At 41.8% G+C, this 27,198-nt stretch overlaps 1 protein-coding gene across 7 annotated transcripts in view; it reads right to left on the bottom strand.

Moving 5' to 3' along the window:
• Positions 1–697: 697 nt before the first annotated feature.
• tenm3 (teneurin transmembrane protein 3) overlaps positions 698–27,198 on the bottom strand; it is a 385,078-nt gene continuing 358,577 nt past the window's right edge. For all 7 annotated transcript variants that reach the window (XM_074628332.1, XM_074628353.1, XM_074628362.1 and 4 more), the window contains 13 exons: positions 23,939–24,108; positions 21,935–22,061; positions 14,428–14,625; positions 13,626–13,685; positions 12,854–13,198; positions 10,973–11,217; positions 10,708–10,889; positions 9,789–9,991; positions 9,115–9,225; positions 8,812–8,954; positions 8,585–8,709; positions 6,187–6,317; positions 698–3,202 (listed from right to left, as the gene is read on the bottom strand). In XM_074628332.1, the coding sequence (XP_074484433.1) occupies positions 2,447–3,202; positions 6,187–6,317; positions 8,585–8,709; positions 8,812–8,954; positions 9,115–9,225; positions 9,789–9,991; positions 10,708–10,889; positions 10,973–11,217; positions 12,854–13,198; positions 13,626–13,685; positions 14,428–14,625; positions 21,935–22,061; positions 23,939–24,108 (2,796 nt within the window). In that variant the 3' untranslated portion in view covers positions 698–2,446. The remainder of the gene's footprint in view (positions 3,203–6,186; positions 6,318–8,584; positions 8,710–8,811; positions 8,955–9,114; positions 9,226–9,788; positions 9,992–10,707; positions 10,890–10,972; positions 11,218–12,853; positions 13,199–13,625; positions 13,686–14,427; positions 14,626–21,934; positions 22,062–23,938; positions 24,109–27,198) is intronic.

The following is a 27,198-nucleotide window of genomic DNA, read 5'->3' as shown; positions in this document are numbered from 1 at the left end:
ACAGCCGCCAAGCGCTCCTGACGTTCCCAGTGTGGCCGAGGCTTTAGTGGTGGGGAGTGAGGTGCAGGGACCGGGCTGCGGGGTGTGCTAACTAGTTATTGTCTCATTTGTGGCCTGATAAACAGTAAATTAATCAAATTCAGTGGTAGCAAACACACAAACAGGCTACTAGTTCACCGGTCACCAAAACAGGAAAAGCAAGCGTTTTATTTTTAACCAATGTAATGACACATAAATGGTACGCTTCCTGTGACTGGTTCAAATGGTGTTCACACTGCTCCAGAGTTCACTTTAAGGCGATCCGAGACCTTCCCTTCGAGGTGGACTACAGAGAGCGGCGTTCACACAAACCCGAAGGAACAGCACCAAGGGGATTAAAGCATGATTTATGCTTGCCGCATCCACGAGGGTCGCGAGTGTCCGCACGGCCAACGTGATGTCACACCATCAGGCACGGTCCTTCACGGGGTTTTGTGCAGCAGGTTTTTTCCTGTCCGTGCACATCAAAACTTTTGTAACTACTCGGGTGATGGGCGGCGAAAACTGAGAACTTTGAGGAGCTTTGAGAATGTTGATTTGCCACGAGGACAAAGCTGTATGGAACTATGATGCCACATTCATCATTGCTAGCAGCTTTTCAGAGCGGATTGCAAAAGAAACACAGATGTACAACACAGTAAAAAAAACAACAACCATAGTTTCAAGGATTTTTATTCTTTACCGTAGAAACACTGTACATAAATTACTTTCTCTGAGACTAATATTGATGTACGGATAAGTGGAATTTCTCAACCTTCAAAATAAAAAAAGATCAACCCATAAAACATTGTCAACTCGTCTCTGGAAAAAAAGGATTGGTAGCATATGATGTTAACACTCTGTGTAAAGTTCCTGTTCTTTCCTTTAAAATGATTAAAGATGCCTTCCCAACCTTGTAAACACACATACACACAAAGAAAACTCCTCTATAAGAGTACAGAGACCCACAATCAATGAGAAAAACATCCACATCGATTTTTGATCTATTACTGTTACTCATTAAAGTCACTGATGGCGATGCACTGTCCCTTTAAGGAGAAACAAGCAAAAAAGAGGAGAGAAGCAACGATTAGTTACTACTCACAGCAACCCTGCCCCCCCAAAGCCATGACAACATGTTTCTATTGCAAGCAATACTACTACCTTTCGACCAATAAAATCACAAGGTCTATGCATTATGAGGCTGAGTCACATTTTGCAGAAGTGAAGGACTCCCGGGCTGACAGGGGACCAGTGTTTTACAGGACCGGTGAGCCCACTCGGTCCACAAAGTATCAGCAACAGCCGTGGCAATGTGGTCGCCTCCCGTTTCCTCACAGACCACCGTCGATTGTAGTCTGAAACTGTACAAATTTATAGACCTTGTAAAAGCACAGGGGATGAGAAGGAGTGGTTTTTAGAACTGACCAAACAGATAATAGATAAGAAGGAAACAAAAAACACAAATCAAAGTTTCGTTTAGTTCAGATCATGGTCCATTCCGGTGGTGGTGGTAGTGGTGGTGGTGGTGGTGTAATAGTAATAGTGGTATAGGTAATAGTATGTAAACTTTTTTTTGTTCATTTTTTATATCCCCTTTTTGTCTGAAGCAAATGCAAGTTTATATATAAAAACAAAAAACAAAAAATCCAAACAGAAAATAAGTCTTTTTTTTCCTCCTTCGTACAAATTGTAGTCCTTTTTTTTTGTGCCCGTCTCTCTTAGAGAGAGTCCACAATAGTTCAGTTCCAGTTCCTTCAGCCATGGAAACAATAGATTCTATAGACATGGCTCACAGAGGTCTATAACCCAGAGCGGACGGGTCACACCTGGATCCACACAGATATGATACCTGCAACATCTGCGAGGGATCCACAGACATTTGTGTTATATTGACTGCTCTGACAGTTTACAACTGTCTAAATGCTTGGAGGCTCATCTAGTCGTGATGGCTGCGGAAAATGCTCAGTCGGCTATTTGAACAAGTCTCTACATCCCACTGTTTCACAGCTAGTAGCGCACGATTATAGCACTCAGGTTAGCCCCGCCTACCAGAGAGAGAGGGAGGGGCATGCGTGCAGGCTGTTTAAAGGCAGACGACAGGGCCAAAGAAAGAAAAGATAGATAGAAAAAGAAAGAGAGAGAAAAAGGCATTGGTCAAAAGACTGAACTTCGTTGCAGGCTCATGAAGACTGTTTTTAAACTGTAGTTTCACGTTTCAGGTCATTCGCGTTGAAGAGATCACTACAAATCCTACTTTACCGTCCTCGGAATAAAACTAATTTGCAAACGCGGGTATCTCTTCAGTGGCTACTTTGAGTCTCAAGACAGTTGAGTCTGTGACATCCATTTTTGTGTTAAAACTGATCTTTTTGTTAGTCTTTGACAGTCCCGGGGGGTAGAAATTAGACGTTTTGTTGATGCCGTGTTACCTCCTCCCTATCTCACTCTGCCGTAGGAACTGCATGTTGTTGGCGCTGTCGGCTAGCTCGGGGTACTGCTCTATGGACAAGACGTAGTAGCCGTCGTAACCCAAAACCTTCCCGCTGCTTAGCAGCTGCCTTTTCTCTCCTTCCGTCCACAGCCGAACTCCTTCCTCCCCGTCTCTCACCCGCTGCTGTTCGCGGGCCCAGGCGTCCGACAGCGCCCTCTGCCTCGCGTGCTCCAGGATTCGCGCTTTCTCCTCGTCCAGCGTCGTCCCGTAACGCACGTGGAGCGCCAGGGCGCCGTACTGCAGCTCCACGTCGGCGAAGCGCCGCGTCCTGCTGTTCAACACCGTCGTGGACTGGGACACCGTGACGTTGACGCCGTTTTCCAGCGATTTCCTGCCTGAGGTGAGCCGGAGCGCGCTGAGGTCGTTCTCGGGCAGGCTGGTCTTGATGAAGTAGTGCGTGTCTCGTCCCTCCACCGTGTAATGCAGGTCTTCAAGGTAAAAGGCGTTGTTTAAGACCGCGGCCACTTTGATGCAGTCCTCGTTGGCGATGTTGAGAGCGTTGGTCACCACGCGGCCTTGGATCACGGCGAGCATGACGCCCTTGCCGATCAGAGACTTGACGGTGGCAAACCACAGCCAGGGTCTGGCGTGGTCTGAATGCCGCCGGCTGAGCTGGATCTCCGGCATGCGCTCGAAGGACAGGAAGGCCCGAGACTGACGAGTCACCTCCTGCTGGACACCTGAGATAGTCTGTGGACGAGAGAAAGACCAGAGTGTTTGACTTTATGTTCTGCTTTCTCTTTAAGACATCATTAACATATAATAAGTACAGTAGACAAACAATGCATTAAAAAAACACTGCATGATAATACAGACAATACGTTCTGTGGCCTGGTAGCCTACTGGGGAAAACCACTGCCCTAACAAGACAGTAGGAAGTGGCAAAGAGTAGATACACTGAAAAAGAACAGTGATTACATGGTCGTCATGGTAAAGTGTAAATATTCATTTGTACTCATAACTACGACTAACTGTAATTAATGAATTTTAGACCGTGGTTCTTTTCAATACGACTTTTGTCATACGATCATGCCAGGACGCTCGGGGCGTCAAAGCGTCCTCGAGCGAGATACCGAACCCCAAATTGCTCCTGAAGGCTCTGCCATCGGGGTGTGAATGAGTACTTATAGTTCAGCCAGGTTGGCTCCATGTATAGCAGCCTCTGACATCAGTGTATGAATGTGTGTGTGTGAACGGCTGAATGCGGACATGTAGTGTAAAGCGTTTTGAGTGGTCGAAAGACTAGAAAGGAGCTATATGAATACAAGTCTATTTACCATTCCTAGATCGGATCTTGCTCGCTGGCCTGGCTCGCATTGAGTTCATATCTCAGTGAGGTGTGTGTATAGCATGTAGCCAACAATCCGGACAATTTATCAGACGTACGCGTCGCATCATCTCCCCCCTCGCCCACACACGGGAGTTCCTCTCTCGAGTGAGAGCAAAGGGAAGAGGAGGAAACCCGGGGCTGGAGTCGTGTTAGGTCACTGTTGATGAAAACCCAACATTTCCTGAATTTGCTGCTTCAAAATAAAAGCTACTGACGGAAGTTAATGGGGGACTTTTATTGTGAAGAATTGACAGGACATTAAATACGTTTGTCACCGAATACAGTGCTTACACAGATGACGTATTTTTGTAGGCCAACCAGTAAGTTAGCATCGCCCGGTTCCCTCGACAAAAAGCCAATGGGATTGTTCCACTGGGTTTTGGATTATTGCAGAAAATCAGCTCTGTGGTAAACAAATGTTCACGATACTTGCAGGTTTTGCTCAGCAAGATAATCTCCACAGATGAACACCACTTCTGTAATTTTTATAGCCTGAATGCATTCGCAAAAGCAACTACACCACGGTCGCATGAATGTGAGTATACACAACAAGTAAAGGAGGACGAGACGGCGTGATGAAGTTTAGTATTCTCATTTAAGCACTTGTTAGCGTCTTTTTAAGACACATAAAGGCTTCAAAATTCACGAGTGGGATATTTACTGACGTATTTTATATCATAGAACAAAACGTTAAAATCTCTTCAGCTTATTGTGTTAACCACAGACCTCCATAGACAGGCATCTAGCTAAAAACCCATTCAAAGAAACCCATTGACTTACAGACGAGGGAACAGGAAGTGCTAAAATGCTAACTCATTTCCGGGTTTTAGGACTCATTCCTGTAGCGCTCTATTAACGGAGCTTTCTACTAATACTGCAGGGAGGAAGAGTAAGCAACATAAATAACAGCAGACTTTTACTGTGAATAATTTTATGGGAAATTAAATGTTTCCCGATTGGGCGTATCTAACATCACAAAAGTCACATTGAAAAGTGCAACCAAGGCCTTAGAGACTGTTTTCGAATCATATTCAGAACGTAGCTTGTACTTCTGCTGTTGCTCTGTATTATTTCAATAATATCTGTACGTGTATGTTATTGTTATGTCATATGTGTGTATTACATTTTGATTCTCCCTCCCAGGGACTGAGAGAGAAAATGAGATGTCTGGCTGTATCTATCAGTTTTCTGTATGTCATTATTATTATTGCATTTTGCACTCTGCGAAATAAACCAGAATAAACTAGAAAGGAGCAGTTGCAGAACGGCACTGCACTAAAGAACTAACAAGATATAAACACACACAACAAAAGAAGCAAAAGAGGAACTCAACTGCAAATTGTTTGGTGCCAATACATAAAAGTGTGTGTGTGTGTGTGCACATGTACATGTGTGCTCTTGGCCGATCAACACCCTTGTAGCTTCTGAATTTCCCGGTGAGAAAGGCCATTACTGCTCCCAAACTGCACCAATAAGTCCAGTACATTCGCACTTCAAAGAACACTGTCAGTCGGTCCAAGTCTCTCTCCTTTCCCTCCTCATTTTCTGTCGTTTTTTTCCTCCCAGTTCCTTTCTGAATCTGCCACATCTATTTTAGTCTCTGTCTTCATTAAGCAGTGTTCATGTTGGCGTCTTTATTTCACTGAATTTCAGCACAGTCTCTCACTCTTTGTGCGCAAGTGTGATAACCTGTCCTGTATAAATAGCAACCATAACTGAGTGAGTGTAAAGAAAAGAGGAAGGAGCAGTAGAATGCAGCTTTGAGCCAAGAAGGATTGGTTTCGATGGATGACTCTTTATTGTCCTCTCTCCTCGTTATTCTCACTCCATTTCTTCCTACAGTTTCCTCTCTTTCCCCTCCATTTCCTCATTTTCTTTTCTCTATGAAGTCAGGTTGTATCTTGATATTCTCACCCTTTTTCACTCCCTTCTTTTCAACTGCTTCATTTCCTTCTCAATTTTCAGTTTGTAGTTTTCATCTCGATTTTATGAATGTGTTTCGCTCCATGACTTGCTTCTCCATTTCATCTTGTTTTCTTCTTTTATTGTGTTTTTATTTTGCATGTATGAAAACTTTTCTTTCCTAAAGGTCATTGTGTCTGATCAGTGTAAATGCAAGTCCATTTATCATTTACCATAATAATACAGCCATGAGCAGTGATGTCACAACAGCTAACAACAAAACACCTGCCGTCACATCACTGATCAATGCTTGAAGGTTTGTGGTTAAATGTGGATTTGCCCATCAGATATGATGACAGAGTACAGTCTGCTGTTAATACAACACACATCTGCATCTGTGATTCTTTCAACCTTTCTATCTAAGAGTACTTAGGATACATACAGGCAGGTCATCCCACAGCTGACTCTTCTTCATCTCCAGCGACGGCTGCGTTAGGTCAAACTTGGGAATGGGGAATCCGGGGATGGCGTTGTGGAGATGGAAGCCAAATGTGACCAACCAGATGTTGACATCTACAGAGATAGAGAGAGCAGTGGATGAAGGAAAAGAGAAAAATAAAAGAAGTGGACGAGTGATTTCAAGTCGTGTTGCTTTAATGATTTGCACTCAATAGAGGCACCAGCTGAACATACTTCTTATAATAACTTTAACAAACATCTCATGCAGCTCATTACTAAAAAAAAGTAATGTTGCAGCTTCCAATTACTACAATCCAAAATAATTTATATCTGACCCAATTTTTATGCTGGATTACTTCATGTCTGCCAAGATAAGTTTACTTTCCATCTGGCAGATGGAACATTTTCATTATTTCACCATACTGTTGGGCAATGTTGCAAAAGCATTAATGCCAATTATTACTTATTACTACCAAACTATTCTCGAAGGAAACAGGCAGACTTACAAATAATTAGTTTTCATCAGTATAGCATGTGTGATAGAATTCCTACCCCCACTTCATTATTCAGGCTGATGAAATACAACATGAAACAATATAGTTCCACTATACTGTCTGTTGGCAAACTGCATCCAGTGCAGTAATAAAGTGACGCAACAAAACATTAGAATATTGTTAAAATTTCTTCATGATTTATCGAACCTTTAGACAATGAATAATCTACAAATAAATGAAAGAATCACCCTGTATTTCTTAAAAGTATTCTGCTGAAACAAGTTTTGGTTGCCAAATGTACATTTACTGTATTTATGTAAAGTAAAAGTATTAACCGTAGTGATTAGAAGGGGACCTAGAATAGAACTTTGAAGGACGTCGATACTTATTTATTACACAGCTTTGTTGAATACTCAATTCTGATTGGCCAATCACAGCATTCTACTGTCTGTTATTTCTTTATAACAGACCGTTGCTATGGGAGCAGGTGTGATGTCGGACTCTTGAGGACCATTTTTTTGTGTCAAAGTATTGATTTCTTAAGTAAGTAGCGGTGTAAGAAGCAGGATAATGTACAGCTAGTGGGTCATTGTTGTGAAATAATCCCACGCAGTCCTGCATCGCCCAGTCGGGGTTTATTTTACAACAATGAACAGCTTGCTGTACATTATCCCTTACATAGACCACTTCACAGTTGTAAATGTAAACATTCCAAATGTGTTCCAAGTTTATTTCCTGTTGCAGCACGATGAACCTATAAAAGAAGGAAGGGTTATTACGTCATCGTGGCACCATCCTAATTTTGCAAGTACCTGTATAAAGGTCTAGATTTATACAAGTTTATACAATTTGACGATTAGCACCACCTCCTGACAACAATAGGAAACATTATTATTATTATTAATATTACTAAATATCATTAACAGTTTGATGGTTGGTTAGATATTGATAACAAAGATGCTCTATTACAATCAAATATATATAGAATACTACGGGCTTAGCACTAATGTGAGTTCAGTGACCTTATGACCTTTCCTTCTTTTGTAGGTTCCTTGTTGTAGGAAGTAAACATGGACCCAAGCTGTTGCCTAGCAATGCAGTTCCATTGAAACAGCTTATAGCAGTGGTTCTCAAACTTTTTACATCACGTACCACCTCAGAAAATATTTGGCTCTACAAGTACCACCATTAAGACCGATGTTAAAATACAGTAGCGCAGGCCTACCCTAGTCAGAAAAGCACAGTTCACGCAGGAGGCAAATTTATTCGTAATAATAATATTACTTATTGTTGACTTTTGTCAGCCACAGCCACGCTGTACAAAGGGGTAGAACTGGCACTTAAACTCTTCTATAAAACCATAATAATAGTTCCCGTTTGGAGCCACGACTGCAGTGTTTTTGAACCCTTCATCATTTTAGCTACCTCAGCTTACTATCTTGTCATCACAGTTTAGCTTGTAACTAATCGTGGATGTTTTGCACGCACTACTACCCGACTACGTAGCTGCTACGTGGCGGGGTAGTAGTGCGTGCATGTGTTTTTTTGTTTCAAAATAAAAATATTACAGCAAAGCCAAAACTTATTTTAAATCCCATTTCAATGATCTCATGGTAAAGGTATTTTCATTTGTAGTAGTATTTTGATAAATGTTTTTAAATTCATTTTTAAAAAAAATATTTCAGAGATTCCTTAGCATACCACTAGAGGGAGCACACGTACCACCAGTGGCACACGTACCATAGTTTGAGAAACACTGGCTTACAGCACTTGGTTTGGAACCAGAAAAAAAAGTCCTACTTCAGTGTCTCCTGATGGACCATCTAGACCCCCAAACGTACTGGCTTCTTCTTTAATGCTTTTATACTGTAAATGTTTTCTCGTTACCTGTGACATATTCTTTGACTTGATGAATCTTGCTGACGGGGTTGTTGCCTCGGAACATGTAGAGGTTGAAGGGCTGGGGGTCTTTACCGACACGTGTCCATGTGCTGATGTCAGGAGTGGTCCACCTTCGTTAAAAAAACAAACAGATGAGACCACGACAAAGCTGGAAGAGCATCCTGTTGTAAGAGAATAAACCTCTCATGTTTGGACTGGAAACGAGTGAATACCTTCCGGCAGGGATGTCGTAGTCTCTGTCTCCGAAATGCAGCAGTCGTGTCAGAGGATCGTACAGGCCTCCGTGGAACCCGATCACCAGCACGAAGTCTGGGTTGGAATCAAAGTAAACCTCCCCATACGCCGTGTACTGCACCTAAACACACACACACATAGATTATGATCTGATTAATAGAATTTGATAAACGAAATAGAATCAAGCACTTTCTTCCTTTGCAAGGAAACAAAACACACACACACACACACACACACACACACACACACACACACACACACACACACACACACACACCTACCTGTTTAAGCAATAGTCCATTGTTGCTGAAGACAGCCAGTGGGGTCCCAGTGTTGTCACATGCGATATAAAACTCCTCTCCACTGCTGATCTCCATAGCAAACACATGGCCCTGTGCAACAATAAACATCACAATTAAACACATTATGAATATAATAATTATAATAATAATAATGATGAGTTTTGTTATTGCTGTTGTATTCTAACTCCATAATCCGCCATAAATAATGATGCCATTATTATTATTATGAATTATTGTAGGTGTGGGTGACCATATTCATCCCAATAAGTTCCCTAACCTGTGAAGCAGTTAAAGTGTTTTTATGTGATGAAGTGGTGCTGCTACAGAGAGAACCATCACCTCCTCTCTAATTGAGATGCTGTACATTCACCATGTTTTCCCTATGGTCACTGGAGGGAAACCTGCTCCACACAGACTGTCATAAATCAAAAGTGACTCATAAATAGCAGCGAGTGGGAGCACTGTGCAGAGAAAGCTAGACTCCTCCACATTCAATGTTTGAGTCTCTCTCTAGCTGGAGATGCTGGAGAATATTTGAGTTTGGAAAAGAAATCACAAAATTTTATGTACTTTCCTTGTCAAGTTTGACAAAAATACAGTATATTAGCAATGATATCGCCATGTTTAGAAGGACTTCTCCAGCGTATAGCTACCTGCAGATCGTAGTAAAAGGATGTGATCTCGGAGCTGGAGTGGTTATAGACGTGGGTGATCCTGGTGGGGTAGTTCAGGTCGGCGTAGAAGAACTGCAAGTGTTGGCCCAGACTGTTTCTAGATGCCACACGCCGACCCAAACCGTCGTAACGGTACTGGATGGTCCAGCTGGCCGCTTTACTGTAGACACGAACTAGAAGACCTGTATTACAGATGATAAAAACGAAGAATAAGGATGTGGAGACAACAACAAGTTAAATGTTGCTGTTGAAAGCTACTAAACTATGTGTATAATCTAAAGATGCAGACTTTGGTGGCCCCCATTGGTAGTATACATTTCAGTGGCATTGTTAAGGCTCTTTCACACCAGCATTTTAAACAGCAAAGTTAATTCATTGTGGACCATGATTGTAACTGACTAGCGCTAGCATGTTCCCAGCTAGTAGTTCACCAACCAGCCCTGCTAGTAGTCACTACGTCACCAAGCTTCTAGCGTGGCCTAATTCATAAGGATGAATGTGTAACAGAGTTTTCTTGGTGATTCCACTTGCTGGCATTATAACCAGTCATATTTGGTTTTGTATATGTATTGTGGATTCCTATTGGTTGGCAGGCTTCTCCTTAGCATATACATTCTGGCTCTGATGTCAGCTCGGTGCCAGTATGAGAGGATTGTGCCCACGCCTAGAGATTGCTGTGCCTACATGACTGACTAATGGGTTTCCATGTTTGTTGATCGGGCAATAAAGTCCAGCCTAGAGATCGAAGTGAGTGTCGGTCCTTGTTTCACACAACACAACAAACGCAGACTGAAGAAGAATTACAATGGTTCCACACAGATGAACTTTGCTGTGTCACTTTCTGGTGTGACTGGACCTTTACACTGCTATGCTGGGCCACCAACATAATAATTCCCACCTTTGGAGTTGTATTCAAATATCTCGGCTCCTCTCTGTCTCAGGAAACCGTCTTCGTCCAGCCTGTACTGAACGTCTCCCAGACGAGTGATACGATCTCTCAGGTCGTAGCGTAGAGGGGTTAACCGACCGCTGTTGCCAGGGTTCAGCAAATGCAGGTTCCCATTCAGGTCATAATTATACCTGGAAGGCCGGACAATTACACTATTAACATATCAACATCATCAAATGATGGTGCTTGTTTCAGTTTAATGTCATGATCCTACCTCCACATCATTTTCTCATTGAGGGAGACCGTCTGCAGCTGTCCATCGACGTCGTACTCGTAACCGTATTTGGTCGTGTTGGCGAACGGTCCGATCTTGATCTCCCGCTTGGTGACTCGTCCCATGTTGTCGTACTGAATGGTGATCCAGTACATCAGAGACCTGAAGATCTCGTACTGGATCTCCTTGATGCGGCCGTGCTGGTCGAAGTGTTTGGTGTAAGTCATCACTGCTGTGGAGATGATCTGAGACAGGGGGAAGACAAGTTCAGAGGACTAACAGTTTACAAACAGCTAGAGAGACTACACATGACTGACCAGACAAGACAATGGGCATTAACACTAAACAGGAGCCATTCAGGGAGGTTTTCATCCTGCTTTGTAGACACAAACACACCGGTTGTATTTGAGGAATTCAAGCATATAGCTCAGGGCCTTTTTAATCAAGCATCTCAGAATCACTCCTAAGACACCAGCTTTGAATGCTATCAACAAATTGAATGGGCATTATCAGAGATTATCAGCCTCATAGATATAGTTTAGAAGGGGCATGCTACACATTTTAGTAGCTTCAGAAGGCCGTTATCAATTATTCACATGGTTGATCGCCGATATGAATGAAAGAACACGACACCGACCTTTAGTAGTAATCATGACTGTAGCAAAGGAGGATTTAAAGAGTGACATGGGGTGACGGTTGGGGGCGATGGATGGGTCAAACAAACATAACTTTTACCCCGGGACACCGCTGTTTGTGTCCTGTTCGACACCAAAATTAGACGTCGACTTAGTTTACCGTACTTTTGTTATGTAACACACGTACTTCACAAGTTAAGTAGGTTCAAGTGTTCTTGAGCGGGTCAGTGTTCGCATTCCAAAACACATTATGTTTGCAGAGTAAACTCATCTTCTTCAACCGCTTATCCAGAGTCGGGTCGCGAGGGCAACAACAGCTCCAGCAGGGGACCCCAAACTTCCCTTTCCCGGTCCACATTAACCAGCTCTGAATGGGGGATCCCGAGGCGTTCCCAGGCTAGTGTGGAGATATAATCTCTCCACCTAGTCCTGGGTCTTCCCCGTGGCCTCCTCCCAGCTGGTCATGTCTGGAACCACCTCAGTTGGCTCCTTTCAACGCAAAGAAGCAGCGGCTCTTTATGCCGAGTCCCTCAGGGATGACTGAGCTTCTCACCCTATCTCTAAGGGAGACGCCAGCCACCCTCCTGAGAAAACCAATTTCGGCCATTTGTACCCGCGATCTAGTTCTTTCGGTCATCACCCAGCCCTCATGACTGAGTAGTAGAGTAGGAACGAAGATTGACCGGTAGATAGAGAGCTTTGCCTTCCGGCTCAGCTCTCTTTTTGTCCCAACAGTGCGGTAAAGCGAATGCAATACCGCTGCTCCGATTCTCCGGCCAAACTCACGTTCCATGCAGAGTAAACAATCTGAATAAAAACGATATGTATATTTATTGGTCACTGTCCTTGAGGGGATACATTTTACTTGTAATTTGCAAGTAAACTTAATGCTGTCAATTACATAACTCTGTCATATCATCAGTAATGTAGAAACTGTTGTGATATGATCTATAGCCATATCTCCTATACCCCAATGAGAGGCCCCTTGATGCCAGGTGCAGCTGTGAAAAAATTCAGTTTGGAAGGACGGGGGAGGGTGAAACAGTAAAGTCAGACAATTAAGGTTGGAGGGCTGTGAGTGATGCCAAAGTCTACACTTAAATTGTCAGATTGAGGATGTTTCACTGACTAATATCAAAGTATCACCTCAACGTCTGATCCACCTTGTCAAGATTTACGATGTACTTTTTCTTACTTATCCATCATTTAAGGACAATTTAAATGGATGCAGTAAATCCTGTCTTACCTGATTGATATCGTAATAGATGACTCCAAACTTCCCAAACTGCTCCACCTTCCCAGATATATCATCGAACTGATAGAGATCGATCGGCAGCGGCGTCTCGTTGATCACAGCCTGCATGCTGGTGACTCTGAAGCTGTTGTCATAGGTGTAGTCAAAGCGCGCGTTCACCATCCCGTCCTCGCTGAAGCGGAATATTTGCCGGTCGACCAGCGGGCCGATCTGCCGGTACCGGATGGAGCAGATGAAGCCTTCGCTCTGCAGGTTGACGGTCTTGAGCACGCCGGCGGTCTCGTCATACGTGAAACTAACCCGTGTTGAGTCATAGAGGATCTCTGCCAGCTTGTTCTGATGAGAGAAATAAAACAGACCACCTGACTCTGTTTCTTCATGGTCGGGGCTGTATCGATGATCTCTACCTGTCATGACTTTCAAGTACACGATGCAAAAATAGATCTCCTTTCCATTTATTCCCTATATATATATATATATATATATATAATAATCATATATATATATATATATATGATTATCCTGCTCAGGTTCTTGGGGAAAAAGAAACCTTATTCAAATGAATTCACAATATAACTATTCACATGTGGGTTGACAGAAAATAACGATTAACGAACAATGAAATAATTAATTAATCTATTGGTTCAAATGTTGCTATACATTTTACAATATATAAACATGACTTTAGATATAGACAAGTCTTAATAATGATTATTTTTTATTATTAACTATGTTAACTCTGTAAAAACAGAAAATTGCATACCTGTCTGCGATATTTGTACAGTATACGGCGGCCAGTGCCTAGATGGGCAACTCTGAGGAGCTGGAGAGAGAGAGAGAAAGCACTTCAGTTTTAAAGGGGACATATCATCCTCATTTTCAGGTTTTTACTTTGGGTTTCTCCTCGAACAACGTTTACACACTTTAATGTATAAAAAACACATTATTGTTCTCATCCTGTTTGTCTGAATCTGAAACGCTCCGTTTTAACGTCTGTCTCTTTAAGACCCCCTCCTGAAAAAGCCCTGATTGGCTTGCGAGAAAAATATGGTGCACCTTTGCAAAGGTAGATCTCCAGCAGTAGGCGGTATATATTCTGAGCCTGCATATGACATAGGAAGGGGAGCCAGATCTGATTGGCTGGTTGAATCACATGTTTTCTGATCTAGACAGCCCACAATAGACTGACTGGGTCGTCTTTATTTCCCAGTTTGTGGGTTGGTAGGCACTCCAGATACCCAGATGGATGTGACAAAGTGAGTTTTTTTATTATTAAAATGATGATCAGATGAAGGGGTCGCTGATCATACTGATTCATCATGAGTAAGCCAACCTGGTGGGACTTACAGTCACAAAACAATTTACTGTAGAACTGCATTGTCTACTTAAAATATAATGGGTGACACTTCTAACTCAAGTGTGTGGTGTGAAAGCTGTTATGTATGTAAAAAAGGAAAATAACAGAAAGAAGGAAAACTAAAAATCCTATCATGTAATATGAATTTCAGTTTTAGTACACACACACACACACACACACACACACACACACAGACACACACACACACCTGTCCATCTTCAGAGTAGTCCACAGTAACAGAGGCGTTGCTCTCTGGGGGGTTGTAGATGTTCCTGTAGTATCCTATGGATCTGATCGTCTGCATGGTGTGTCGAGCCACGCTGGGCATGGTGACGGCTGACAGACGGTCCCCTGAGTCATAGTCAAAGATGTACTGGTGCTGGCTGTGCAGCAGCAAGACCATGGACTGTTAAGAGATGGGACAGAACAAACAAGAGCAGAAGCACAATGAGACACTTAACATTTAAACAATGTTGTGGAACATCCTAGATCAGTGGTTCTCAAACTTTTTACACCACGCACCAAAATATTTGACTCTCCAAGTACCACCATTATGACCAGGGGTGGGCAATTAGTTCTCCTGGGGGGGCCACATGAGAAACCCAGATTGTTGCCGGGGGACAAACAAATTCTTTCAGACGTAACCTCTATTTTATCACTATTATTAATTTATAGAAAACGTAATGCGCACTTATTTGGAAGATTTTACCGTTTGTTTTTATGGCCCTTAATGAGCTTCTTTATTAAGGCCTTTAACCCTTCAGGTGTCAGGCAGATCTCTTAGGTAATGAAAAAACTGAAATGAAGCATTGCATTAGGTTGAAGTAACGCTGGCATCAGCTACTTTATCCACTGCTTGGCTACCAGCTGAATAGGCCTTTTTCACAGCAGAAAAAACTTGACTGCTGGAGGTAGTGTGTGTGAAAGAAAGGATTTGGAGTTTTAGGGTGGTGGGTGTGAAAGACTTCAGACTTTCATGCAGATCTTAGTTTGCGTCCCGAAAAAAAAGATACTATACTTTACATATGACATACTCTGGAGTTTTGCAAAATCATCCAATATTACAATTTTTTCCCTGACAATACAGTTGGTTTATTAACCTCTTCCACTCCTTGAGGGCGCCAGTGCTCTTGGCCGACGTCACTTTTTTTTCAGAGGCTGTAGGCTCTAACTAGCAAATTTTGGCTAGGAAAAACTGGCATGGCGATTTTAAAAGGGGTCCCTTGACCTCTAACCTCAAGATATGTGCATGAAAATGTGTTCTATGGGTACCCACGAGTCTCCCCTTTACAGACATGCCCACTTTATAATAATCACATGCAGTTTTGGGCAAAAACCATGCAGTTTTTTGCATGCAGAACACACCTATTCTAAAATGGTGTATTTAAATATCTCTGCATACTGGAGTCCCTTAACAGTCTTGGAATTGATCCTTCACTAATTAACTAACTGGTTAAAGATATGCTAACACACTCTTCTAATGGTAGACCCTTCAAAACGCAGAGCCTTTTCCACCAAATGTTATTGTATAATCAATTTCTAGAAACGGTCAATTCCTTGAAACAAGTGCGTCCGACTGAACTAGCTGTTACGAGGTCATCAACACTTTTGCTAACGTTTTTTTTTTAAAGTGCTCAAGTGATCAAGTGACCTGTTGAGAAACACTGGACTTGGTATAGTTCAGCTTTCTACATAATAGATTGTTATTCAAAAATAATAATCTGTATTTGACTGAATATCACTCATTTGTTGCTGCTCTGTGTGCCTGAGTCTGGTCCTTGTGATTGTGCAGTTTGTGCAGTTTGTGGAGCTGGACCACAGGTGGGGATGTTATCCAACAGTCACACACAACAAGCACAATGAAAGCAAGGACAGTTATGAAACGATTTTTGAAAAAAAAAAAAGCAGCAAGTGAATAGGCTACGGCCTGTACATTTTCAACTAAGCTCCACAGGGGAAAGAAAAGCCAACTATGTCCTAAAATAAGCAGACATGGCAGCACAGGTCAAGGAAACAGCTTTCACAGTAAAACTTGGCATAACATGTTTGCTGGATTCATGTGACACCAGTTTCCTCCAGTTGTCCAAAACAAAGACAAAACCATCACTTTCACAAATCCTCTGGGACCCTTCTGCACTGGGATTAGTAGTGGACAATAATCTGAGATGTATAGAGAATGCAGATGTAATCTATTAGAAGGGACAGCAGAAACTCTGATAACTCTGAGATAACTCTTTTAATCACCTGGGGGTGTGCTCCTTGCCTCGGGCGGGCAGTAAAGATCACCTTGACCTCCGACTGAACAGGTCCAAGGAGGAGTGAGTCTGTTCACCTGCTAAACTATAGCTCATGAGGAAGTGATAGTGTGCTTTTTTTTGCACTTTCATTGATCTGATTTGATGTATAATTGTGCATTAGTTTTTTTATGTCTTTTATACACCATGATATTGGGTTTGTGTTGCCAGGAAGCAGCTTGAGGCCAACTATAATTCTTGTAGAGTGGACCGAGTCATGACCAAGACCAAGGTCCACATTCCCATAAAAAACACCCACAGAAAACAAATGAAGATTTATGTATTGCCATATATACTGTATATGTGTGTAAGTATAAGTGTCCCATGAGAAATAATTGATAAAATAATCAAAAGGTATCGAATTTTCATCTCTGACAATTTTCCTTTGCTTTCTATGAGCAAACCAATATAAACGTCTTTTACCAACCAAATTAGAAATGAGTCAAGTTATTGGTTGTTAGGTTTACATCCAACCACAGTAATGATGTTAACAGATAAATCAGACGATGCACAGGCTGCAGCTGTGCTCTTGACTGGTCTTAAATTAAGAAACCCTGAGTCCTCTTTGTCTCTGACACAACACTGAATAAAAACTGCGGTCGATTCCGAGACCGACCTTCAAAAAGTGCTCTCCCGATCTTGAGTACTACAACACTGCCACCCACTCTAAGGTGCTCGTGGTTTTCATCAAAAATTATAGTATGTTGCATCCATACAGATTCAGTTACGATGTTGTATGTGTGCCTCTGTGCATGATGGATTCTGAATTTTTGACACTCTGTTTCCCAAAGAGGCTTCCAGTAAGTATTTTCAGCAAGGGGGAGAAAATGACAGATGGAAGAAGAAGGTGATTGAAAAACAAGTGCAAGAGAAGGCGAGAGTGTGCACAGAGTTACACGTGGAGTAATAGAATATGGCTCGTTTATTCACCAGGAGGGAATGATCTTGCCTCTTTCTATTTGTCTCCTCTTCACACCCCTTGTTTTTGTCTCTTGTTTTGTTCCTTCCCTTACTCCTCCTCCCTTCATCTCTTGTCTGCTTCTTTCTCTCATCTTTATACAAGTCCCTTCTCCATTTGTAAGTTTTTCCTGTTTTATTAATTAGTGACTAAGGCCTTGCTTCCATTTTCAAAACTGTCATGCAGAAAAAAACAAAAAACAAGAGAAAGTAAAAATGTTTCTTTTTCTTGGAATGCTTCCTTGTAGTTTGTTAGTGAAGCTGATTCTTAAAGGGGGACTACACTCATTTTAAAATTCATGTTCATGTTATTCCTATGGTCCAACAACAAACATTTTTTTTTAGCTTCACCTTCACAGACAGATCTGATTTAAAGTTGTTTATGAATAAAACACACTGCATGGGTAAGTTCTACGTCACTACTTGTTAAATGCATCTTATTGTTCCGCTGCAAATTTATTTTCTATTTGAATATAAATTATGAATTAACTAAATAATATATTGTAATTTAATGTACTGTTTATTTTGCAAAATGCATTAAGACTACTGCAACTATATTTACTATAATAAACCTGCTTACTCACTCTCTACTTCCTCTCTCCTTATGTCTCTCATACTATATCACTCCTGTTCCCTTACTATCATTCTTGTCTCTCCTCATCCACAGTGTTATTTCTCTCTCTGTCTCAGTCTCTCCCTCTCTCTGTAACACGCTTTAACTAAGCTCCCACCGTCCCTCGGGTCTTGTTTCCACAGTAGTACCGCTGTCTTTGCAGACTGCCTTAAATAACCCTCTCTGTCTCCATCTCTCTCTATCATTCCTTTCTTTCTACCATGCACAAACGAGGCCTGTTGCTGTTTAGCGTTGGGCTCTGCCCGTCTGTCTTCCCGAGCAGACAAACACAAACTAGGGTCTGATTTATACCTCCTGTCTCCTCCTCCTCCTCGTACTGTTTAGTTTTTTACGGCCCAACTCTTGTACCACAGGGAATCCCCTCTCTAGTCCTGTTTATGAGATAATGTGTTTTTTTTAAGTCACTTCTTTTAAGTATGTCTTTTCCTTCAGTCACCTCTCCTTTCCTCAGGTGTCTCCTCCTCTTTGACAAACAATTTGAGAGCATTATTCTTTTAGAGAATATTTATTACTCCTCTCTTCATAACAAACTAAAGCCCCTTTCTCACTGGACAAAAGAAACCCACAAACACTCACTAACATCAGGCTTTTTTCTTCAGTGGGAAAGTTTACAATCGGCATTCATTCCGAGGACAAATAACTCGGCAGTAGTCACGTGTATTTATCCTCTCCAGCTCCGATCGGCAGTGATGGAGACATGACACCCGGGTGGACACGCCCTCTTTTCTGGCACAATGCTCTACGTGCATTGAAGTGAATATATAACAAATCAAATCAATTATTATAATATATTAACGTCCAAAAATGATGCGGTCCTCAAAGCCACCAGACTCCGGTCAGACAGCAGTCATTTTACCTCGCCGATCGCTGCAAAGCACACTTCATTCAAACTCGACAGAAACAAAATGAAACTCATCAAAACCATCTTTGGTCTTTCCAGCGTTCAAACATCAACCAACTCTTGTTTGAGAGTGAACGAGAGACTGAATATGTAACAGATATAAATAAAATAGTAAACACCGTAAAAGTTTTACTGTTTATGAACCCTGTATTACGGTGCCGGCTAGCCGCGACCGTCACGTCGAACATGACACATCGGGAAAAAAAACCCCTGAAAGGCCAGGCAATGGCACAGCATACTCGCAATGGGAAAGGAGTCTATTGCCTATTTTTAGTGGGTTTTAAAAAAAACTGCATATACACGCTAATTTCAGTGAGGAAAAGGGTAGAAGAAAGTCATCCGTTTTTAAATGTGTCTGGGAGCACTATGGTCAGTGAGAAAATCTCTGTCATAGATCCAGAATTGCCAAGATGTAAGTTAACAGATGCTACTTTGCCTTTTTCACATTTTCATTACCATTCAATGTCACTGTAAGCCTGCCGCCTTGAAAGCACACTGAGAGCTTATTGACTTGATTTTTAATGTGTCCTCAACCTGTACTGAAATGTAGTGGAAGGAGGAGAATCCAAGCTATATATATAAACTATGACCTGACCTAGAGCTCAAAGTCAGATATTTCTGACAACCATCACAGTACTCTCGGGAGGGAAGAGAAACACTTATTTTACTACTGTGGTTCATTCCTATTTAACTATTAGAAGCCATTTCTCCTCTCCTCTCCTCTCCCGTCTCCTCTCCTCTCCCGTCTCCTCTCCTCTCCTCTCCTCTCCTGGGAGAGGAGAGGAGAGGAGAGGAGTCTGTAAGTACTGTCTTTGTGACTGGTTGTTTTCCTCACTAACTTTGTGACAGTACATTTTACACGGGGGAAAAGCCTCAATTAGTGTTGCTTACTTAGTTTGACCAGAATTTATGGCAAACAGAGTAACCTTGCTTTGTGTGTAGAAAAAACAGAGAACACACTGAGTGTGTGTGTGCGCGTGTGTGTGTAGTTTGGCATGTCATTTATCTTTTTATTCATCATGTCTCTGCAGAGTTGAGCAGCATCTCTATCACAGTACATCCCTGAGAGAGAGAGAGTGTGTGTGTGAGTGTGTGAGCATGCGTGTGTGGTATTTGATTCTCCTTGAGTACGCTGTAATAACACACAGGTTATATGCATACGCATATGCAGCACATACTTCACTTCAAAATAGAATTGTTGCCATTTTCTTTTTGTCTTTCATGAAATAAAAATATCACTCACACGGTGCAATGCAATGATGATACAAACAGCCATTTAAAAAAAAAAAAAAACATTGATATTTTTCTGGAGGCTGTATAACATGATGGAAAAATACTGCAGCTTGTTCATGTACGAGCATATTGCGAAGGCGCGCCGGGAAAACTCAGGGTGGCAGCGTCATCCCGGTAAACAGCAACTGCCTATCAGTGGCGATTTGAATATACATATATACTGTATTATATAGAATTTCAACATTTGCAACATGAACTACAATGGCACTCGGAGAGCGCAGACCTCCGCCAAGGTGCCTGACTTTAAAAACAGATCACAGCTCACAGCTGGCGGTACCGTGAGGTGGTCGGCATATTATTAACACGGTGTGTTTCCGTGTAACGTATCATCAACGTGTCATCAGTTACACTGCGCATGTGTTATACCCTGTGGTCTTAATGCTCCGGCTGATCAGAATTCTTAAAAATATTCCTGAATCTGGATCATGATCTGGATCAGCACCAAATTCGAATGGATTGTTCATTGTGCAAAAAATTCCATTCAAATCCATCGCAAACTTTTGGAGTAATCCTGCTAACAGACAAACAAACAAATAAACAAACAAACCAACGCCGGTAAAAACATAACCTGCTGTCACCTTCTGAATCTATTTTATTTCAACAATTAACACTTATAAGACAGAGGAACTGTCATACCTTTCTGACTTCCATTCCAGTAGTTATAGTTTATGCAAGTGCTGTCCCCTGGAACAGAAAAATCCACTGGAACGGAGGAATTTCAGCGCACATTGTGACAGCATACAGCATATTGGTAGCTAGCTAGTTAGATGGTAAAATAATGTTAGCTATATCTAATTCCATAAATACAGTACTATACTTTTGTTGACCAAGTAGAGTGCGGATGGGAATAGTCCGGGATGCCTTACTGGTGTTCTGTCCCTCACTGTAGAAACTACGAGCTGCTACAAGCTAGCTGCTGCCCTGTCATGGATCTCTCCGTTCCAGTGGACTTCTCTGTTCCAATGGACATCAATTGCATGAACTATAATTACTGGTAAAGAAGTCAGAAAGGTATGACAGTTCCTCTGATAAGTGTTAATTGTTATCATAAAATAGATTCAGAAAGTTACAGCATGTTTATTTATATTGCAAATATTGGTAAAATTCTATACTCCATTCAAATCTTCACTGACAGCCAGTTACTGTTTACAGTGTTGACGCTGCCACCTTGTGGTTTCCCGGCGAGCCCTCACAATATGCTCGCACATGAACAAGCTGCAGCATTTTTTCCATCATGTTATATAGCCTCCTGAATAATAGCAATGTTTTAAAAATGGCCGTTGTTCCCCTTTAATTAAAGCCTTAGAAGTAAAAGTATGTTTTCAGTTGCATAATGTTTATACTGTAGGTAGTGATGTGTACATGTGACCTATTACACTTTAGTTAGTGATGTGTACATGTGACCTATTATACTGTAGGTAGTGATGTTTATATGTGAACTACTATACTGTAGGTAGTGATGTTTATATGTGACCTACTATACTGTAGGTAGTGATGTGTACATGTGACCTATTATACTGTAGGTAGTGATGTTTATATGTGACCTATTATACTGTAGGTAGTGATGTGTACATGTGACCTATTATACTGTAGGTAGTGATGTATACATGTGACCTATTCTACTGTCATCCCGTACCTTATCCAAGTAGGTGTAGCTCCATGTCTTTCCGTCAGCAAAGACTCGGGAAATGATTCTTCCCTGACTGTCGTACTCCCACTTCTCTGTCGTTGGACCCCTCTGGAGGCCGGTCACCTGCCCCGTACTGGACATACACACAGACATATATACGTATATATACATGACTTTGTAGAAGGTTAATATCTAGTCCAACACTGTCAGTGTATTAGTGCCACAGTGCTGTAGTTCCTTTTAAAATGTTAAGGCTCAGAGGCTATTTTAAAGTCACATGCTACATACAGTCCTGAATCATATACAGTCTCTAAAGCCTGTGGACCATCTGGGCCTAACACCTTCATATACAGTATATGACCTGTGAGTTATACAGCTGTATTAAAATGCAGTTCTTATTGTCAGCACCAGGTGTCACTATTTCCATATGGGCATATTGTTTGCACGCTTTTTCTACACCAAAGAGGTTAGGCCAGTTCATAATATTTCTAATATTTTGCCCCCTCAGAGTGGACAAAATGTTAGAAACCCATTTCAATGTGATGCACTCCAGTACAACACCATCCCCACTATGACCTCAATAATAAACATGAAGTAGAATTATCACCATTTTGAGTGTCAACAAAAACTGAAAAGGTATAAGCTTTGTAAAAATATATATGTATCTGTGAAACTGGGGAAATATGTGACTGTGCTCACATCACTGGTCATGGAATTTAACCAGCACTTTCAAGATTTCGCTGCCATTGAGAAGGACAACAAAGCCTTTCTGTAGATGTGGAAGGATACAGGAGGAGAATTCCATCTTAACCACAACACCTCGACAGAATCGACTGCATGTAAGAGAATTTTCTTTTTTTTATTGGTCAGAAATGTGGTGCTCAGACAAAACCTTGCTCCCCTCAACTAACTCAATCTACAATTCAGGGTTTAGTCATCAAGTGTCTCTAAGGTCCTGTTCAGACCTGGTATTAACATGCGTCCTCAGTGATCCGATCACAAGTGGACAGCTCTAAGTACAGGTGTGAGCGCACTCAAGACGCATTAAGATCGTATCTTTCAGACCACATTCAGAGGTGGTCTGGGCCACATATGACTACATTCTTTTAGCAGTGTGTAGTGAATGTGTCCGGGGCTACATTAAGGACCGCCTACTCTACTGACATCCAGCTGGGATCAGCGGGATCACTGCGCTCCTCAGGTGTATAAACAGGCAGACACAGGTGCTTTTCAGCATGGAAACGGCCTCTGTGCTCTACTGTATCCTGTCTGTACAGCTGTATTTTATTAAAATATACCTTATCTATAGGCTACATATCTACAGACTATCAGACTAGGCAGGCAAAGTGCATTATCATCATATTGTCGGAGATGTGTCGGTGTTTTTGTTCCACTGCTTTGCGTCCGTCCGTCCGTCTGCCCGCCCGCCCGCCCGCCCGCCCGCCCGCCCGCCTGTTCTTTCTCCTCCCCGGCTCTCTGAAGCTCTGTACCCCGCTGTTGTCTGGCAAAAGCAGCGGTGTCGGCGGCACACCTTTTATTTTGATGTTAATACAATGTACCAGAATTCACAAATATGTAGGATATTACTACTACCATTCATGTAATATTACGTCACAACATCTGCTGTATCAGCCATTTGTTTACTACGTGTTTATTTGCATATAGAGCGGGGAAGTGAGATCGGATCACAAGTGGCCACTCAAGACGAATGTGGAAGCGCATTCTAATGCCAGGTGGGAAAAGATGTACTTAAAGCTGTCCACTTGTGATCACTGAGGATGCATCTTAATACCAGGTCTGAACAGGGCTTAGGTGTACTGTAATGTGTACAAACAAGTCATGACTTTCATTTTTTTTAACTGAGGCCTGGTTGGACTTTCCTTCAGATGCGTATGACACTGACCTATCTAGTCTTTAACCTACACATTACAGCTTTCTGTAGTTGAGTGAAGTAGGTGGGGGAGGGGGGACACCCTAAAATATTAAATACCTCAATATAGAAGCACTCACCTGGAGTATGTCAAGTTAACTGACAGTAGCTTGCTGCTGGGGACCCAGAGTGTTGGATGGCCTTGGGTGTCATAGATGATCTTCAGCAGGAACTTCCTGTGGTCATCATAAATCTTCTCTGTTCGCAGACTACGATCGTAATCCACCGACAGCAAGTTCCTACCATTCACCTGAGGGGGTGTACACAAACAAATATATATATAAATCATATAATTTGTTGATCAGCTGAAACATGACATGCTTTAGTATCTGAAACTGATCATATTACATGCAGCTATATGCTGACTCCCTGCTATGCTCCCTTCAAAGTCTGATCGTGACTAAAAGCCTAAAGCCTGTTAAAGGCCCCCTGTATGCTGCAATGTAGAATTCACCCGACAAGACAAAAAGCATTAGACAGATCAAACAACACTGTTTTATTCATAGAGCCATAGCATAGCTGCAAACCATGGCAACCATCTGGCAGTCGTGTTATGAGATGTTTTGTGTGGGGCTAGAGGAAAGCTCATGGGGTGCGCAAAATAGAAAGAAAATGGAATTTGCCCATTCGATTTTGATATTTTTTTGTGTGCAGGTGGAAATTAGCGCTGGAGTAAAGGTCAAGAGGTTACCAAAATCTAAAGGAATAAACCAACATCTGTCTGTCATATCGACTAATCAACAATCAAATTCAACGTATGCACCTCAGGCAGTGAATTAAAACAAAAGTGTGATCCAAGACCCATAAAACACGGTAGCATCACAGAGCCAGCCATCCGCTCTTTATCGCTTTCTAAATGACTCGCTGTTTGTTCAAACTCCAATTTACGAAGACAGATAACCCAGGTTTGGAGCTAAACTCACCTTATGGATCCTTGAAGCAAGGGGAAATACTAAGAATCAATTGTTTTACAGACCTGTTTCATTAAAGATAGAGTCCCGCTGGAAAATGTTCAAGAGTCATTTTTCTCATCTTTTTTTATTCAGCCACTCACTCATTCGTAAATTAGCACCAGTTGAATGCAGCGATGTGAATAAAGGGGGCATAAAAAGAAGAAGGATATTGGGACGGTGGCCAGTAGCCAGCTGGATGAGAAACAAGACGGGAAAACAGCCAAAAGCCGTGCAGAGTGTGAGCCACACCGTACCAGATGAAACAAATCATCTCGCAGATCGGCATGGCCTGTCATGTTCATAATGGATCGGAGCAAATCAGGGACTCTCTGATGGTCCTGTCTTCTCTTCAATCACTCAACCTGGACTGGAAGTACATTTAACTACCTCGTATAGACAGGCTCTACTTGAAGGATTTCTGGGGGTGTATTTACTGTACAACTACAGGTGTGGTCATTAACTCAATCTCAAGCCAAGTTCAGCACATTCTGGATTTTTCTCACTCTAGTCTGTTACTGGGTCCTCGTTGTTTGAATGTATGAGAGCCGAGCCCCTGAACCAGGGTCTGAAATTAGCACCTGCCAAATATGGGTAAATTGTTGGCATTGGCGGTTGAAATCATCAGGACATCCGCCACTTTGGCAGGCAGGGAAAACGCTAGTGATGGGAATAGAGAACCGTAGCTGTCCGACTCCTTGGCATCTCATTCCTCCGTGACTATCGATTCCTCTTATTGATGCTTTCCGACAGTTACTCTCCACAATGACGCATACAAACGCTGGATCATATTTCAGTTTGTTTTGGACAGGAGACATGGTGGAGAGAAAAGAAAGCGCTCAAAAGCATGGCGCTACTAAACCTGACGGGACGCACCCTATTTTTTCCTGATAATGTTGCACTGTGAACAACAAACCTGTGTTGAAATCAACAGGAGGAGAGTTAGTAACGTTACCTGTTAGCAGCCGGTGGGCAGCACAGTCCTGACAGGATAAATAATGGAGCTACTAACGTTAACGGAGGTGCCATTGATTTATTATTATGAGGCGTTCAAACGCTACTAAGGAATAATGACTATTTGGCGAAGGTAAATTACAATGATATTATCATGATGTATTCAAATGTAAGCCAAAAAATTAAGTCAAAAAATTAAGTTTTTGGCGAGAAACTTGAATAAATCCAGTTGTTTGAAGGAGATGTTTTCACAGTAATATAAAATAGATATTAGAGAGAGAATTATGACCTGTTTAACTTCCTAACACTAGCACTAAGCAGCTTGCCAAGTTTTCTTTAATCAAATATTTAAATAATCATAATCATTCAAAATTGTGTTTTTATGCAAATAAGCACTATAGATGACAATAACAAAGTACAGTACAGTACTGTGTACACTACCCTCCCTCCCCCCAAAAATAGGGCTTCCCCAGAAGCTACGGTGTAATTCGAACACTGTAATTTACCATGTATATAATGTTTTTTATGTTAAATATATTGAACATTGAATGACATCATATCTAAAATGTTATTCCTTCATTTAGCACAGAGATTTCAAAAGTGGCAGATCAAATTTCTGAGTGGCAGACAAAAAAAATACTTGTCTGCCACAGTGGTAGGAAGTGAAAAAAGTTATTTTCAGACCCTGCCCTGAACTATATATTGATTTTGTATCATAGCTTGATTGAATCCACTGTATGTCTATCATCCACACATTATTGACAACCTTGACAGAGGAAGATATAAATATATGATAAATACATCTAGGGATTAAAAATATCCTGCTGTCCTACATTCATTCATCAAATAAAACTCGCCAGCGTTGACATTCTGTCTGACAGTAGCTGTTTTCATTATTTCATCCAACAAGCTGCATAAACATGCAGTTCCCCATTAACTCGCATCTTGTGCTCAATGCACGTTCCTCAGTAGGATTAGCACACCATAAAAAAACAAAAACAGCATGCATTTAGCAGAAAGGCTGCTGTTCATCCAGCCCCACGATCACCCCATCATCATTAACGCCTTACATTGGCGTCTTGCTGCTGCTGCTGCAGGACAGCTGGACTGTCATTGTGTTAGTGAAGACAAACTCTCATACGCACAAATCACAAATGCGTAGCTGACATATACAGTATGCATACTGTATTTATGCTCACCTTTGCACGCCCATTTACGAAAGCACATCTACCTGCAACTCATTATTGCTAGCTCACTATACAACATCCCCCATTACCACTAGTGGGCCGCACATGCTGTTCCATTCATTAGGGTTTATTGGACCATGCTGAGAATGGCACCACTGTGTGGATCAAACTCTCCAGAGGCCACATGACTGCAGAGTTTCCTCCTATTAAGCTGGGCTAGTTAGAGAGCACTTCATGTAATATTCAAGC

The sequence above is a fragment of the Sebastes fasciatus genome, chromosome 3 (assembly GCF_043250625.1).
Source record: "Sebastes fasciatus isolate fSebFas1 chromosome 3, fSebFas1.pri, whole genome shotgun sequence".
Lineage (NCBI taxonomy): Eukaryota > Metazoa > Chordata > Actinopteri > Perciformes > Sebastidae > Sebastes > Sebastes fasciatus.
This window is presented reverse-complemented; position numbering and strand designations above follow the sequence as displayed.